Source organism: Balaenoptera physalus, assembly GCF_965194825.1.
Source record: "Balaenoptera physalus genome assembly, chromosome: 21".
Taxonomy (NCBI): Eukaryota; Metazoa; Chordata; class Mammalia; order Artiodactyla; family Balaenopteridae; genus Balaenoptera; species Balaenoptera physalus.
In genome coordinates, this window is record NC_138902.1 from 38,362,285 (window position 1) to 38,379,604 (window position 17,320).

Here is a 17,320-nt window from a genome sequence, read left to right on the forward strand (position 1 = left end):
GGCACACATGGGCCTTCAGTAAATATTTGTTGAACAAATAAATGAACTTCAGTGACGCCTGCCCTGAACTGGAAACACCCCAAAAGGAGTGGGAGGGGTAGAGCAGTGTTCACTTATTTATGTTAATGAGCTAAGAAATAACACGATATTCATATTCACTCACACTTCTCCCAGTGATTTTCTGCGGTCTTTCCAGCCCCGTGGAAAAGTCTGCTTTTTGTCAGAGGAGGGATGTGCGTGCTTTTCCGTGTTTGTTTTTCCTCTCTGGGTAACGCATGCAAGACTCCTACACTGCAGAGCACTCTGACGTTCCCTGACCCGTGTTCATGAGTGGTTTTAAAATAGGTGGGGTTATAGCCACCATGTCTGTGCTCTAGAGGGGTTGCTGGGACGGAATGAGGTAAGGTATGGCAAGTGCTTTAAAATTATTCAGTACCCCTTGATTGCCATCCCCCAATTACTACTATTGCTTTAGTGATAAAAGTGTCACTGGAAAGTTGAGTGGCTCTCTTTTTATCAGAAAAGTTCTAGAAAAATTTAGAAGAAAAACATTATCAGGTTCCTTCAAGTCAAAGAAGGATGTAGTGAAAAGAGAAAAAAAAAAAATATATATATATATACACACATGCACACACACATACACATACACAGTGGACCCTTAAACAACATGAGTTTGAACTGCACGGGTCCTCTTATACTCAGATTTTTTTCAATAAATACATACTACAGTACTACACAATCCACAGTATTTAGTATATATATATATATATATATATATATATGACATATATATATACATGACTCATATGAATTATATTTTATAGGTATAGATGTGTATAATGTTATATAATATATACTTTTTGTATACATTTACAATAAGTATGTATACATATATAATTATTATAAGTATATATGTGTATAGTTATTATAACAGAGAGAATAGTTTGATGATTTGTCATTATCAGTAAGTAATATAGATGCTTTGCAAACTATGAGCATCTGATCTGGAAACAATCTGTATATGTTCATGATTCATTACCTATACCCTCTTGATCTCGACCCAGGAAATCCAAAGCTGTCCAGAATATGGAACAATATAAGCCACCTCCTTTTTGTCAAAATAGCCATCCCATTTACTGCCCCCTTTCCTGTGTTGATAGGTGATAGATTCCATCACAGGTAGTCTCTCCTTTTTCTCCTTCCCCCCATGTCTCCTTTTCTCTCTAATACATACACACACCCCTTTAATCCATATTCTCCTTTTCCTTAGTCTTCCAAATTTTGCTCTTTTCCCCTAAATAAAATCTTTCTTTCAACCTCTTTTCATGTCACTTGTGAGCCAAAAAAAAAAAGAAAAAGAAAAAAAGATTCTGATCACTGTATAATACCACTGGACAGGTTTTAAGAAGAAGGAAATTCGTTCATTTTGATATTAAATTTGTCACAGTAAAGGGCTAGTATACATCTCTAAGTGTTCATCTTGAAGAAAGGGGCTGAAGTTTGAGAGGAAGGAGAATTTACATCCTATTTTCTACTGTTTTAAAGGTTTGACTTTGTAATTTTACATGGCCCATATATTACTCTCATATTTTTATTTTATTGTTAAGTTATCCATCTGGTGGTAGGGTTGATTGGAACTGTTGTTCTTGAATTACAAATATACAAAGTTTCAGTTATTGTATGGATTAAAATAAGCACTATTTTAATCCATAAAAAAAATGGGCCAGCTTGAGCATCTGATCACCATTTATAAGATTAGTATCCTCTTCAAGTTCCATATAGTACAGTAACTGGCTTACAGATCAACTCCTGGATTACAACCTGTTTGTAAACTGTAGAGGACCATATTGGTTAAAATCAACCAATTTTCAAAATACAGTAAGGAGACTATATGGATTATCTAGTGTCTAAACAGAAAGTCAGATATGATGGAAGGTGTATGCACAAGCCCATTTCCTACTTCGTGACTGCAGGCAAGTTCTTCATCTCCCCACAGTGTGATACCTGCATAGTTAATCCAGGATGTCACACAGCCCCATTCAATAAGCAGAGGCCACTTGACCATGGAAAACAAATACTGTATATATACTATATATATATATATATATATAATATAAACTATATATAGTATATGCATATCTTATATAATATATGTAGTATGCACATATTGTACTATACATCGTACATAGTATATAGTAAACAGTATACTAAACTTGCATTTTCCAACCTTAAATATGTGTACTTCTCCTACCACAGTGAAACTTTAATCATCTCTTCCTTCCTTACAATAATGATATTAATAGATAATTAAATAATAGTAGTAATCATTTTCTTGCAGTCTTAAATAGGAGGTTTAGTCAGCCTATCTGAATGCACAGAATTTGCTTCTAACACTAAACACAATCATGTTTCATGATTCAGGAGACAGCAAGGCATACAGGAATGGTGGGTTTATTCCAGTACTGTAGTAGAACATTGGCTGTGGATACAGTGGGAAATTTTTTCTTTCCTTTATTGAACCAAGCTCTGGTTTGTTTGTTTATTGTTTGTTTGTTTGGATATACAGCTAAGGAGTGTTTTGCCACCACACATGATCTCTCTCTCACACACACACACACACACACACACACACACACACACACACACACACACACACACACACACACACACACACAATCAGTCCCTGGCAGGGGTAGGGAAGGGGCTGACGGTCTGAGTTCATCTGAGCTTCTCACCGTCAGTTTTTCCCATTGACAACAGTTTTGGTTTTAGGAGCAAAACTGGATTGTTCCCTATACATCAGCTGATGAACAGTTCTCCTGCTTTATTAAAAGGATATAGTATTATTAATTTTAAAGAAAGAAAAGGATCTCAATTCAGGTTTACAGCTCCCAGCCTGTGCTGCTGTCGTTAAAAAAAAAAGTAGGATTACGAGGAAATGTTTACATCAACTTAACAGGCATTAGCTTTATTTTTCAAAACACTGTTTTAAAGCACAATAGACTTTGCAGTTGTTGATAACTTTAAAGTATTCATCAGTGTGAAATAACTGTTTATTTCCTTTCCCTGTTTCTTCTGATCGGGGGGAAAAAAAAAAATCTAGTCTCCTAGCAAGATACAATCCATTTTGCTAAGTTATTTGTCAGTTTTTGTAAAGTGTGTTTACTATCACGGGGGCAGAGGTTTACAGTAGTTGCGGGATTAGCAAGGGAATGTGACATATAGTGTTTTTTAGGTCACTGTGGTGTATTTGGTGTCCTAACTATCACTATTTATCTTGTCCTTGTTTAACCGCTAACCAGAAAGTGAGCCTTCCCTGTATTGCTCCATTCATGTGCCTCTGCACTCATTCAGAATTCTGACACTTCCTTTGCCTGGCAGATTAAAGGGGCAGAGTGGCATCTTTTGATGATGTGCGAAACAGCTTTCTTAGTCCAGGCTCCTGACGGAACGCCAACCACTCAGACGTTGAAATGCTATTCATCTACCCTGAGGTTAACCAGAAACTCGGTCTTATTTTCCTTCTTGACAAGTTTTCTTAAAACCTTAAAAGTGTTTTGTGTTTTTTTTTTCCCTCTCATTTTTAGTGTTGATCAGGGAGAGAAAGGAAATATGGAATCATAAAAAGCAGCCCTAAAGAAAAGGAAATATGCAAAACACAGAATGGTGCTTTTTCTTCCTGTCATAATCTATCAATAGGGGTTTGATGGTGATGTTGATCATGGTGGCTTATCTATCATCCCATTATATATTATTTTCTCCCTTATGAGAAAAGCAGTGTTTATTATCACAGGTGACAAAACACAGGAATAAAAAACAAGCAGAGAGGTTACATTCAATCACTTTAGGCGGGTTTCATGTTTGCTTTTTTGCTTTCATTCCCAAACCAGAAGCCAGTAAACCAAGTGAGAGCACAAACTGACTTTCTCAGGTGCACGTTACCCAAGAGGCCCACAGGACAGGTGCTGAGCCCGCGAAAAGATAAACACGAAGTCATTCTTGGTGATATTTAGCTAGATGGCTAAAGAAAGAATTTAGAAATACCATTGTGCTACTGTTCAAATATTTACTGATTGAACCTGGAAAGGAAAAAATGTTGGTCACCTCATGTAGAATTCCTTGTCCTTTTCCTTCTTTAAACAGCATCTCAAAGATCGAAAAGAAGGGGGTTATTTATCTAAGAAAGAAATACGAGCTCTGTATGTGGAGTTTCAGGTATACCTAATGTGGGCTTCATTAAGCAAATACAATTCAGCGGTCTTGATTTGGCAAAACATTCTTTTATGTTCCTCGACTGTTTATTTTACGAGACGACTTACCAGTCGGGCAGATTAGAATGTTTACTACGAATGACGCGTCTTTCATCTCTCACCGTGGTCGTCAGCCCTGGCATTAACCGTGCCATGGGGAGCATGGCAACTCAGGGAGAAATGGGAAGTCAGAGTGAGCAGATGTTGAGGATACAGTTTGTCTTCCAAATATTCGAACCTGTGTTGCTGCGTACTTTTTAAGTTTAACAATATTATTTGCACATCTATGAATGTTAGGAGATTTTTTAAAGCACTGCAGGGAACTTCTTAGGAAAAGAAAGAAAATTCTGGAGAATTTGCTCATAAGGGCTAGTGCTTATAGATACGACTGATGAGTTTCATATTACAGGGCGAGTCTTTTTGATACGTTTTTGTTTTCTGTTCTTTGATTTGAAGCGACCCCTCTTGTTATACTGAATGCAGTGCCGAGGGCTTTCATTCATCTCAGCTCAGGACCAGAGTAATAACTTGGTCATTTCCCCTCTGAAGGTAGGAGAGCTAATGAGAAACACAGATTCGGAGCCAAGATCTATTCTGAGATTAAGATAAGGTGTCCTAACAGAAGGTTTATGGTGAAATGAAAGACAGGGGCAAAGTTTTGAATGAGGGGAATCGGCTTGTTGTAAAGTTCCCATATGGCTTTAAACCGTCACGTTCTCTGCTGTGTAAGCGTTGTGATGTGATGTCATTGTAATAGTTAATGATTAATCTATTTATGCAATTTGTCTAAACCTCCTGTAGAATATATAGAGTCCACATCAAGCAAAATTCCAGGGTGATTTTGGGGTTTGTATAAATAGCTTTACATGTGAAAACGATGGCTTGTAAAAGAAAAACTGAGATTTCAGTGTCCTATTTGAGTTAAACTCTCTATAAAAAGTCTGAAACAGTGGGATTGTGGTAACCCCGTGAACACAACCGTCTTGTCACGGCGTAACTGCAGTAAAATGCCCTGCACGCCTGCCCCACGAGGGGTCCCCTTCAAAGCCCGTGGTGGAACTGAAGGGGCCGCAGCGCCGAATCCCCTCGGAGGCTTGAAAAACCCACCCCTACGGACAAATGACACACCCTCGGGATAAAGCCCCCCGGGTTCTGAGAGACGGAAGGTCTGCTTTATTTAATTTCCTCTTGTTTACCAAGAGCCCCAACCTATTTTAGTAAATAAATTCAGGAAATTGGTAAAGCACTTCAGTCCATCCGTTATGGATCAGTAACTAAGGTGATTGTCACGTTTTTCCTGGCTCCGTCGCTGCTCTTGCGCGCAGCTCCCCTCCCGCGCCTGCAGCCGGTTCTATAACGTCCCTGGCAAAGGATATCACCGCGTTTCAACCACTCGCACAAACAAAACAGGCTACACGCTGTGCAGAGAAGTGCACTTCCTCTGTGCGTGAAGATCCCTGACTTTAGGGGCTCCCCTCCATCGACCCTGGCACTCCCTCCCAGCAGTCCTTGTCACTTTTCACCCCCGACCACTGCACGCGGCGGGACAGACTGCAGCAAGTGGCAGCTCATGCAGAGGCGCCAGCCACCAGCTCTCTCCCGCTCTCATCGCCCCCCTGCCCGCCCCGCCAGGCGGGCTGTTAAGCCTGAGCCGCTCGGAGCCGTGCACGAGGGGCGGAGGCTCCCTTACCTTCATGAGCCACTGGGTGTTGTTCTCCATGATGTTCTCCAGCACCTGGAGCCGCTGCACGGAGTCGTCGTAGTCGAGCGGCGCGTCCCTCTGCACGGCGTTGGGCACGTAGGCGCTGGGGGGCGAGCGGCAGTTGTCCATCTCCGGCAGCAGGAACGTGTAGCTGCAGGAGCCGTGCCGAACGTGATACTGCCTCTTCCCGATGCTGTCCATGCTCTTGCGAAAGTTGCTATAGGCTGCGGCTAGGACCAGATCACAGCTCAGAGTAAAGAAAACAAGCTGCCACATTCTTTCTTTCTGTCGGTAATAAACCACCAGCTCAGCAAACTGCAAGGCGCATGAGACTCCCGGGCGCTAAGCTGCCCTCTCAGACACGGGGCTCTGCGGCCATGGCTCAGGGTCCATCAGTGAAAGTCTCCTCTTCCCTCCTTTCCCAGCGGTGACCTTGATTTCTAAGGCTGTCTTCTCCCCGGTCCCGCAGTAAGCTGTCAGATCGCAGGAGGAAGAGTAATCCTGCTCCCTCGTGAGGGCTGCATTCGCCTTACAGATCAGCCTCAATGCTCCTTTGTCTCTCTTCCCCCAGATCCTGCGGTGTCAGGATCCGAATCAATCACTTTCCTTTCCTCATATGATAAGTTGATAACAGCAGCTAGACATGTGTAGCTGGCTGCTCCGCCCTCCCGGCTTGTCCGTTATCTTCCTGTAGGGGGGTCACTAGCCAGGCCACAGGAAAAATCTCTGCATGATGTGTACTGTCCAACCAGGACTGTATATGCTGCAGAAACCCTCTGGGAAAAACCGATCAGTTACAGGACCCCTGGGTATTTCAGAGGCACCACCCTAATTGAGTATTTCCTAGAGAGAGCTTGCCGGTCTCTTGTGTCTGAAACTGATTTCACAGGGCTAAGCTGGTAAAATATCTGGGGCAATAACTTTAAAGTACAATGAAAGTTCCTGTTTTTTCCTTTAGGAATAAAAATACTACAAATATGTCAGGACTTTGGTTTATTTTTGTTATTACAAACAAAGAGGAAGAAGTCTCGCTCTTGTAAAAACGCTTTGCCTTTTCATAGGGAAAATAGTTTCGTTGGTATTACTTGATTTTTGAACCATTAGCCAAGTATACAAAACTTTCATCTTAAAACAGTTGGATAGGAACATCTCGCTTTATTAAATCGTGTTAGGAAAGTCAGTTTCTGAGCTCTGACGTTTCATCTTTTAAGCAAAATATCCACTTCAGTATTCAAAGTAAACTTAAAATATACTGGACTGATTCATGGCCCGCTAAATTATAATCCATAGAGAAATCAGAATTTAAATAAGAGGAGGTTGAGAGAGGCATGCCTAAACTTCTCCTTCGTTAGGTCAGGATTTGCTCAAATCCCGTCATTTTGTAACACGTTATCCAGGATCAATTAAATCAGCCCCGCTCAGTGTTGGGCTCAGGCAAATCACTTCTTTTTAGTTAAGCTATAAAGTCCTCATCTGTCAAATGCAAGGGTTGCATTAACTCCCAGCATTTTTCTATGTCAATTCTGTGGCTCCATAAACACCCCAGGGTACTTCCTTCGATGGCTAAAACTTAACGCTTCGGAGATTGACAGTGTGCTGACTCACCAGCCAGCTTGTGCGAGGAGGCGGCCGGGGGAGGGGGGGGCGGCTTGGAGCCCTTGCGGTGGTCTCTTAATGCTTCAGTGCACGAGGTTTCTCTCCAGGCAGTGGCAACCTGTTCAGCACTGACCTGATGGACCTCGTCCATCCATAAAGCCAGGGTCAGTCTAATCATGCAAGATCAGATTTCAGGGGACTTTATGATTTTAAGTCTTGGATGACTGAGATTTGCATAGTGAATTGTTTCGAGAGACCTAATTGTACCTTTAAAAACGTTCCTCCTATGCATGGCCTGGCTCCGAGGTTACCTCCAGAGCAGGGGTTCTTGACCCAAGGTCCCCGGACAGAATTCCTGGGGTCCACGAACTTCGACAGGAAAAGACATCTTTATTTTTCACTGAAGTCTCACTGAAATATAGCCCTTCTTTTAGGTGTGAATAGGTCACAAACAACAGTGGTCAATAGCTATGGCTTTCTCACAAATAGGAATTGCAGATGTTTTTATTACGATATCTCAAGCTATTACGTGCACTCAGCACCACATTGTCATTTGATCTATCCCAAGATCCTGTTATTTAATCTCCAAATAAAACAGCCCGTGTCATTTTCTGAGAAGGGGTTTGTAGACTTCCCCAGACTCTCAAAGGGCTCAGTGGCTCAGGAAAGCTAGAACTTGATTCTGGCACATGGTTTCCACTAAAGGAACGAATTAAAGAAGTTATACTCAATTCAGACTGCTAACTGTAGGCGAACGCATGTAGGATTTGAAGACGGGACCTGCGTTCGAACCCTGATTCACTGAGATCTGAAGCAAATGCTTAACTTCTCTAAGCCTCAGTGTCCCTACTTGTGAAATGAGATGATTCTTTCTCAGTAGCACCTTTAGAGTTATAATGATACGGAATAATGCACGTTACTTAGGAATATTACTTTCCTTTCTTTATCAGCACTTCCCATTAAATGAAAATTAGCTCTTGCACCATCAGCTATTATAACTGCGTCATTCTCTGGCTGAACGTGAAGCAGAAACATGGGGTGCACCTTTTTTCTTCTAAGTTTCTTCCTCGTTTGAAAGCGCATATTATAAGGCATTAATAATGCATATGTGGTTTTAAAAATCATCCATCAGCCTCGCAGGCAAATGTGGTGGTTTAAAAAGAAGCCGCAGGAAGAGCGTGTACCGCAAACACTCCTTGTCTTCTGGGTACTGGGGAACATGACGGAGTGTCAGACATAGATAAGCAATAGAGGGCGGGAGACCCCCTCACCAGCGGGATGTGGTGAGAGGATGGAGAGAACACCCAGCAGGAAGACAGCACTGCTTCCAAGGGCACTGGTCCTGCAGGCAGCTGGCTTGCATGTTCCTTAGCCGTCCTCTCAAGGTCACATGTGCAGTGAGCAGCTCTTTGTAGGTACCTAAATGGAAATTCTTACCCAGGAGTTGGGGGGAGGCTCTAGTTAGACCAGGGGTTGGCAAGCGTTCTCTGTAAAGGGTCAGATAGTAAATATTTCAGGTTTGCGGGCCACACGGGCTCTGTCACAACGACTCAAGTCTGCCGTCATAACGTAAAAGCAGCCGGAGACAATCCACAAACGATGGGAGGTGGCCGTGTTCCAACAAAGCTGTATTCGTGGACACTGAAATTTGAATTTATTATAATTTTGACATCATGAAATAGTCTCTGGATTTTTTTCAGCCTTTTAAAAATGCGAAAACCATTCTTAGCTTACTGGCCGTTCCAAAGGGACCACGGGCTGTAGTCAGCTGACCAGAGGGAGTCGCCAGGGGGTGTGACATGCTCGCAAGGCCACTCTTAAGGCGCAGCCAGTGTAAACAGGGAACCTCCCATGTCTCGAGCACCGCCCGGCTTCTTCAAGAGTTGAGGAGTGTGAGACAGGCCAGGGAAAAGGGACGTAGGGAAGGGGCAGGAACGTTTGACCACAAAGACGGTGCCACTTTGAAGCTGGATCTAAACTGTAAGACGAGGCAGACGCACTAGGAGAACTGACCCCGGTGTACACATCCACCTGTGCAGGGCCAGCGCGGGCGGCCCTGCAGAAGCCAATGCCTTCCGTAGTCAGGGCTGGACACGGGGCCGAAGCGAGGCGTCACTGAGGAAGCACAGAGGAGATGCGCCAGTCCGCTGTGGCCGACGTGGGAGAGCCAGACGGGGGCAGAGCTGGGTGGGGGGCTCTGAGGGCAGACCGGCGGGAGGACCGCCCCCCCCCCCTCGGTTACAGACCCGCCCCCCGTACTTGTTTGTTTCCTAAGCACCAGGCAACCGGCAGCTGCAGGCTACTTCCATCCAGGCCTAGGGACGGAGGCTAAACACAGCCTTGACTGTGGTTCTCAGAGCTGTTCAGTTTCAAAGAGAATCTTGAGTTTCCTTCAGTGACTTGCTGACAGGACCGCTAAAGGCAGATGGGACTATAAAACGAGAAATATTATTACAGCCTTCCCAAAAGCTGCCTTCCTGCCCAACCATTTTTTTTTTTTGTCCTAACAGTTCTGCCGAACAGCTGTGTGTGGTGCTATTTATTTTCTTAATAACGTTTGTTTTCTCCCCCATACTGTATGTCATCGGCTGAAATTTCGGAGGCTCCCATTTAATCACCTTAGCACGGCCTCAAGTTCTCCTTTTACGCTTTGCCATCATGACGTAAATCTTCATTTGATGGCACCAGAAAGACCACGTGACCCTCTTCCCTGAAAGAAAGAGGTCAGCCTTACAGAGAACTTTGACGAAGGCCCCTCCGCTTCGGTGTGCCCTGTTGAACAAAAGGCTTAACGTGTGGCGAAAACCCAAGCATCTCCCGCTGGTCATGGCCCCAAAAATGTAGGTCAGATGTCGACGTGGATCCACTTCTGTCTGAATCATGGTATCCGACTGACCCCAACCTTCCGGAGGCTCCAGGTCACCCAGAGCCCCCTGTGAGGCTCTCTCTGTGTAAGGGTGGCCCTGGAAGCCAGAAACCAAGATATGGTGCCAGCTGTAAACCAGTGCAAAGTGGGGCAGCCCCCGAGGCGTGGAGCACCAAACAGGATTGGGGGAGGCCTGCATGACCTCTGCTCTTTCCAGGGGGCCAGTTTAATACTCAGTGTCTACCGGAATGCGTACACGGCTGGACAAAGGAAGGGATGGAAGTGGGCCGGCTGGCCCGGGGAGGCGGGGCTGAGGGGGCTCCTGCCTTCTGAGAAGCCAGCGTAGAGGCAGCTGTCCCCGTCGGAAGCCCGCAGCTAATTGGAAAACACGGGGTCACCACTCGGACGTGCTCGGAGAGGCACACTGGTCTCCCGCGTCTACTGACGCTCTGTGCCAGGGTCTTTCTCCATCGCATCTGGGCACGTCCCCGGACTCGGTCTCACACCTGCCCAGTCACCATCACGCCGCGCAGTGACCGCCGTCCTGTCGCCACTGGCCGCAGGCCTTGGAGACAGTGATTGGGGCCGGCTCTGAGGCCGGCACGGGTTTAAGTTCTGGAAAGTGCTGTGTTGATGTAGGAGGAGCTCTCAGTGCCGAAATACCCCACGAAGTGAGGCTGGGGCGCTCTTGGGTTTTGGCCGTTTCCAGGCAGTGGGGCTACTTGGGGCTCCAGGCCCCTGGCAGGCTGGGGCTGGAGGGGCTGCAGAGGCTTCTCACTCATCTGCCTCCCTGTTCCGGCCTCTTTAAAATTGGCTAAATTAGATCAACATGTTTACAACTTAGTGTGCAGTGCACGGGGAAGCCATTAGGAAGTTCACTGGACATAAAATTGTTGCTAAAGAAGAAGTTATTCTTACTACCTTTTTTTTTTTTTTCCGAATTGTGGGCAGCAACTAATGAGAGCTGAAGAAGCAGCTACATGGGCAACAAGGAAAGAAAGGCGAGGGAGGGAGGGAGGGAGGAAGAGGGGAAGGGAAAAGGAAAAGGAAAAAATGAGTATTCCAGCTTCCGAAAGCAGCCTCCCTCTGGGGTGATTCACAGAAGAGCTCTCTTTCCACTACATTTTGATGTTTGTCAAACCGGACCTGAAGAACCGTAGGTGGCGTCTGGAGCCGTTTTGCAGAAGCTTTGGTGCGGCCTCTCCCCAGAGCTACTGACCGTGTGGAACCGATATTAAACCCTGAGTCTGGCAGGCTGCGAAGGATAATCCCCAGCCGTGGGATCTGAAAACAGTACCAAAGAGAAAGCCCCTTAAAGTTACCGTAAAAACAGCAAAAAGAGTAAAAGCGTAAATATCAACACGCACACGTGTAGCCGTGGAAAGTAAACCTTGCCCCGACGATGGACGTGGAAACCACGGCTCCGTGAGGCACGACGACAAGGATTCCGTCAGACTCGCTTGTGCCTTGCTTTTACATTCATGCATTTTAAGGAGAATTGAAAGCAACGGGCTTCTTCTTCCCGCTTTTACCATGGCAAAGGTCAGCCTTCTTTGGAGACTCTGGCTGTCGCCTCTGTGCTGCACAAACACACACCCCGGAGACAGAACCCATTTCACTGCCAGACCTTTGGTGGCCTGTCACCTGAGCTGGGGCAGCCGGCTAGTCACAGGCGGGGCCGCCACGTGCCCGCTTCAGTATCCTGGACCCGCGGCATCTGTGAGCGGGGATAGTCCGCTCAGAAGTGCACACGGCAATGCAGGCTTAGAGTCAGATTGAACTCCTCACTGAGGACGGAATCTCTGGAAATCCAGCCTCCTGTCTGACTGCATTAGTTGTGCTTTATATATCCACTCTTGCCACCTTTCTGATTTTCTGGCGTTGACAATTTTTTTTCTTTCTTTGCCTCTTTAATTTCATCTGTTGTAGCAGGCTACAAGAGTGCGATATACCTTTGAGAATACATAGTTTCTGAAATGAAGTATGATGCCTAGTTTAGCACAGTTCCCTGTGCTGGTTGCAATTAAACATACATAGCGTTTGCCATAAAATAGCTGGCCCGTTCTATTTAGAGGAAAATTGTCATCCACTTAGAATAGGGCATTGGCTCCGTAGAATTCACCTTGACAGGAGGTGAGGAAATGTATATTTTGTTAAAATAAGTGTCTGCCTGCCAGAGGCGGAGAAAAAGCCTTTGCCAGATGTGTTTTCAGGCAATTTCCTTTCCTGGGAAACAGCCATTTCCCCTGCATGACCCTCGTGTTTTCATTCTCGGAGCAGACAGAGTAAGTGCCGGGCAGTAAAGGGCAGAGGCCTAGATACCATCGCCTTATCTGGGACAATTATCTTCCTTCTCGCAGCTGCGTAACTTCTGTTTGACAGGGAACCATAGGAATCTACGTGTCAGGGGTTAGTATTGATGGAAGAATCAGAGTTAATATGGAGAAAAACCTTTATTTGTCATTCTTATTTAGGTTATTGGCTGTCATTCTTATTTAGGTTAGTTTAATTAAGAAGGTACCAAATACTCATTCATTCTAACTTATCTGAGTGTTTATTGCGACATTATGTCTGAAAGACATTTAGAGAAGACAGTTTTGTTTTGTTTTCTTTTTTTAAAGGAAACCTAAAAGATTCCTGAACCTTTTACAGTTTGTGCGGCCATGAACCAGCGCAGCACCTGCTCAAGAAAGTTTGTTTTGTAAAGCCACATTGTATACAATACGTAACCTTAAGGACTTTGACAAGCCATAAAGCTTTTTATTTGCTAGAAACTTGGGAAATATCCAAGTTACTATTTTTTTTTAAGATTTCATCATGAATTCCCTGAATTTTTAGGAATATTTTAGTTTTTATAATTCTCCTGTTAACATGAAGTTATCGCAAACGCCGTTTGATTTTTAAATATTTTCATCCAATATTTTTGTGGAATATTTTATCTTTCCATCAAAAAAATGCCTAAAAGGTCAAGATACAAGTCATAACTGTAAAAAGGCAGTGGATGAAATTCTAAAACAATAGATGAGTGCATTAGCCTGATAATATTTTTGCCAGTAATTCTGTGTCCTGTTTTCTGCCCGTACACAGAAAAAAAATGCTAAACATTCCCTTTCAGTGGATTGATGTCAGTGATTACTGTTTTGCCCATGACCAACGAAAAGTCAATAATATCTTTCCTTTGACTAACACTATTGTGTTAGTCATCAGAGATTTTGAGGTGGGCCTATGAGTTATAATTTTATATTAAATGTTCCTAAATTCATTTCAGCAAAGTTGTAGAGAATTCAAATCCTGCTGCTTGTGAAAAATGAGTCTAGTCTCTTTGTCATAACCATTCTACTAAAGAACTATCCAAATTCCTCTCAGAATGAATTTTCTCTTGAAAGTGGCCTAATGCCATCTAGATTAATCTTTGTGTAATCTAAATTTATAAAAATTTTATCTTAATTATTGAGAAACCTTTTAAAATAAGAGAGATAAAAATGTCATGTGTGTTATTTCCATTAAGATATATTATCTCTCTTGGTTATAGGTTAACATAAATAAAATTGCTTATGTCAAAGAAGTAAAAAAAAGTAAGAGCACATGACCCCCTTTTGGTATTCCTGTCTGTCTAACTGACTTGATATAAAAGATCTTCCTGTGGGAAATTAGGCTTGATTATGGAGTTATTTGTACTAAAAGTCATTTTTGAAGAATTATAAGAAATAGTTATGCATAAAAGGAAGTGATGTTTGCATTCAAGTGTATAAAAATACTCCCCGCCATTCTTGTTCCTCCGTGAATCTAATTATGGTATCTACTGGATGATTTAAGTCTTTCCTAATAATCTCATATGTGTATGCTCTACTTTTTCTCTTAACCCCTATCTCAAGCAATCTCTTTGGTACTCCTTTAATAATGAACTGTACTTCCGAAAGTGTTTCATTTTAAGGAAAGGGTCTAAATTCAAAGAAAGACTGATACAAAAGAAAAAATGAAAGGAAGTAAGCTGTACAAAGCCTGTGAAGAGAGGACATTTATAGCAGGATTAAGATACCTAGTTCCTGGCATCTGTTTCCCTCAAGAAAAAAAATTTCAACAATAGTTTTTGAAAGCCCTAAAAACTATTCTAGTAGAATATTTACAAAAAAAAAAAATATTATTTACCTTTCCCCAAAATCCTGATGTATCTTTCAGTAAGCTTTTTAATTTATAGGTCAAAAAGTCTTGCTTGACTACAATAAAAATTAACAAAAAGCTGCTAGAGATGATACCTATAAAATACACATCAAATCTGCTTGTACTACTCACCTGCTCCCTCTGCTGGCCTCATAACAGGTAACAGGCAAAATTATCCATGTTGTTATTAAAGTCATTAATACAAATGATAGGCAATTTAGGACATAAATCAGTAGCAACTAATACACAACCCAGAATGCTTTCATTATACTTTTAGTGCAAAAGAAGACCACACCAGACGTTAAACACCTACTGTGCACGCCCGCGCGCGCACACACACACACACACAAACACACAGTGAAAAATACTTTTAAGCATTTGTTTAGCACACACAGAGCCAGAAGCTGCTTCTCTATCATCTGGTAATCAGATTGCTGCCCAAATGAGTGAAGCCATACCATTCCAACAGTAGAAAAAGTAGAGGTCTGTGCTGTCCATCTCTGTAAAGGATGAGTTTAGAGACCTGACCCTGTTAGCAAGTTGGTAGAGTCTTAATGAGGTAGATCTACTTCCCAACACGCAGGGACAGTGCCGTGACACCTCCATGGTGATCCTGGGTGGTATTGGGCAAGAGTGCCCCATGGGGAAGGCTCCTGGATGGAGTGAACAGCCAGAAATACTTTCAGTGATTGTCTAGACCTAAATGCCTCACTTATTTAAAAAGAGCCTTCGCGTCCCTCCCTCAAAATAAAGAGACTAGAAGTGAAGGAAATTACATTCCAGGCAGTGGAAAGCTAGTGCAGTAAATAGGAGACCATGGAACAGATGGGAAATTAACTCTGTAATTCAGCAAAGAGCCAGGGAATGCAGGAACCCTGGGACCCCACTGGAACTAGCTCCAAAGCGTCCGCTTAGGCATTTGGACTTTCCCCCAAGGGAGTAGACTAGCCTGCTATTGAGAGGCCCCTGGAGAGCCGTGCAGAGTGAGGTTGGAGGGAGACCTGGGGAGAAGCTACGTGGTGACTCAGGTGCCTGAACTAGAACATCAACCCAGGGCCAAGGGTGTGTGAGAGGGAGAGTCAGCGGGACCAGGTTGATTGGCCGTGCAGGTTCCAGTGATGGGGTTGGTTTGGTATTGGGGTTGATTCTTCCACTTAACTAAAAATTCTGGGTAAATAATTTCAAAATCACTTTAACAGCATCAATGTAATGAAAAGATGATAAGAAGACATCAGGCTTAAATTTTAAGTGGAGGCAGGAACCAAGTGCGTCAAGTGAGATGTTAAACAGCTGGCAAACCCGGGCCTCAGTGCGTGGGGGGCGGAGCCAGAGGCCAGGGCCCTACATGGTGGACAGTCTGAGAGACTTCCTTCCATGAACGTGGGACCCCAGAGGACTCCACCCGCAGCACCCGGGGAAGCAGGAGTAAACCTGTCCACCCCACCTCTGCAAAGAATGCAAGAAAACAGAACAGAGGCGGACCTGATGTTAAATAGAACGGGGTTGGAGGTGGGAGAACCGCCCCTGGGGATTGTAGCCACGAGCTCACCCTTTTAGTTTTACAGTAAAAATTAGGTGGTCAGAAAGAACCTGCAGCCCTGGAGCATTTTTCTAAAGTGGTCCCCAGCTGGTGCTGTTAACTCCTCCCCATCTCCCAGTTCCATGGCAAATGTGAATCCTTTCTAAAAGAATGCACCTTCACCATAGGTCTCAATTTCTTACAGATAATCTCCCAAGGAAAATGAGCAACTCGTAGACAGACTAAATGAGCGTACAGGAAAACATATCGCTAGCAAGTGTCAGCAGAAAGAATAGCAAAAAGAGACTGGCAAGAGCTTCGTGATTGGAAGCTGTCGGCCACATCTTATAAAATAAGGATCCTTACTGTATTTGTCTCTTAGGGCTGCCGTAAATACAGTCATCCCTTGGTATCCACGGGAGAATGGTCCCAGGACCCGCTGCAGACACCACAATCTGTGTACGCTCCAGTCCCTTAGATAAAACGGCATAGTATTTGAACATAACCTGCACGCATCCTCCCATATACTTTCAGTCATCCCTAGATTCCTTATATTACCGAATACAGTGTAAATGCTACATAAACAGTTCCCAGTACACAACAAATTCAAGTCTTACTTTTTGGAACTTTCTTGAATTTTTATTGCCCGAATATTTTTAACTCCCAGCTGGTTGAATCTGTGGATGCAGAGCCTGTGGATATGGTGGGCAGACTGTTCCACAAGCTGGGAGGCCTAAAGCAACAGAAATGTATTATCTCACAGTACTGGAAGCTGGAAGTCTGAAATGAGGGCGTTGGCAGGGCCATGCTCCCTCTGAAGCCTGTCAGGGGAGTCCTTCCTTGCCCTGCCTGGCTTCTGGTGGTCTGCTGGCGATCTTCGGCATTCCTTAGCTTTCAGCTGCACCTTTCCGTTCTCTGCCTTCATCGCCACATGATGTCCTCCTGTGCATGTGTCTGTGTGTCCTTACGTGTCCCTCTTCCTGTAAAGACACCAGTCAGGTTGGATTAGGGCCCCACCCTATGCCATTATGACCTCACCTTAACTAGTTACATCTGCATCAGTTCTGTTTCCAAACAAGGTCACATTCTGAGGTGCTGGAAGTTAGGACTTATATCTTTTGGAGGGTCCCAATTCAACCCATAACACCATGCTTAAAGATATAAAATTAAATTTTGTAAATACCTAAAAGAGGCAGAAAACTAAAGTAGAAAAAATCTTGTAGATT

The 17,320-nt window shown here is 43.8% G+C and overlaps 2 protein-coding genes across 14 annotated transcripts in view; one reads left to right on the forward strand and one right to left on the reverse strand.

Annotated features, from left to right (window-relative positions):
* The window catches only part of ANGPT2 (angiopoietin 2), a 57,030-nt gene extending 49,504 nt beyond the window's left edge, over nt 1-7,526 (reverse strand). Inside the window, exon 1 of one of the 3 annotated variants that reach the window (XM_082444103.1) lies at nt 5,941-7,512. In XM_082444103.1, coding sequence (XP_082300229.1) covers nt 5,941-6,228 — 288 coding nt within the window. In that variant the 5' untranslated portion in view covers nt 6,229-7,512. Of the gene's footprint in view, nt 1-5,940 lie in introns of all 3 variants that reach the window. The other 2 variants (XM_082444104.1, XM_082444105.1) reach the window with 2 other exon arrangements.
* The window catches only part of MCPH1 (microcephalin 1), a 348,745-nt gene that overhangs the window by 151,568 nt on the left and 179,857 nt on the right, over nt 1-17,320 (forward strand). The gene's annotated exons all lie outside the window — the stretch shown is intronic.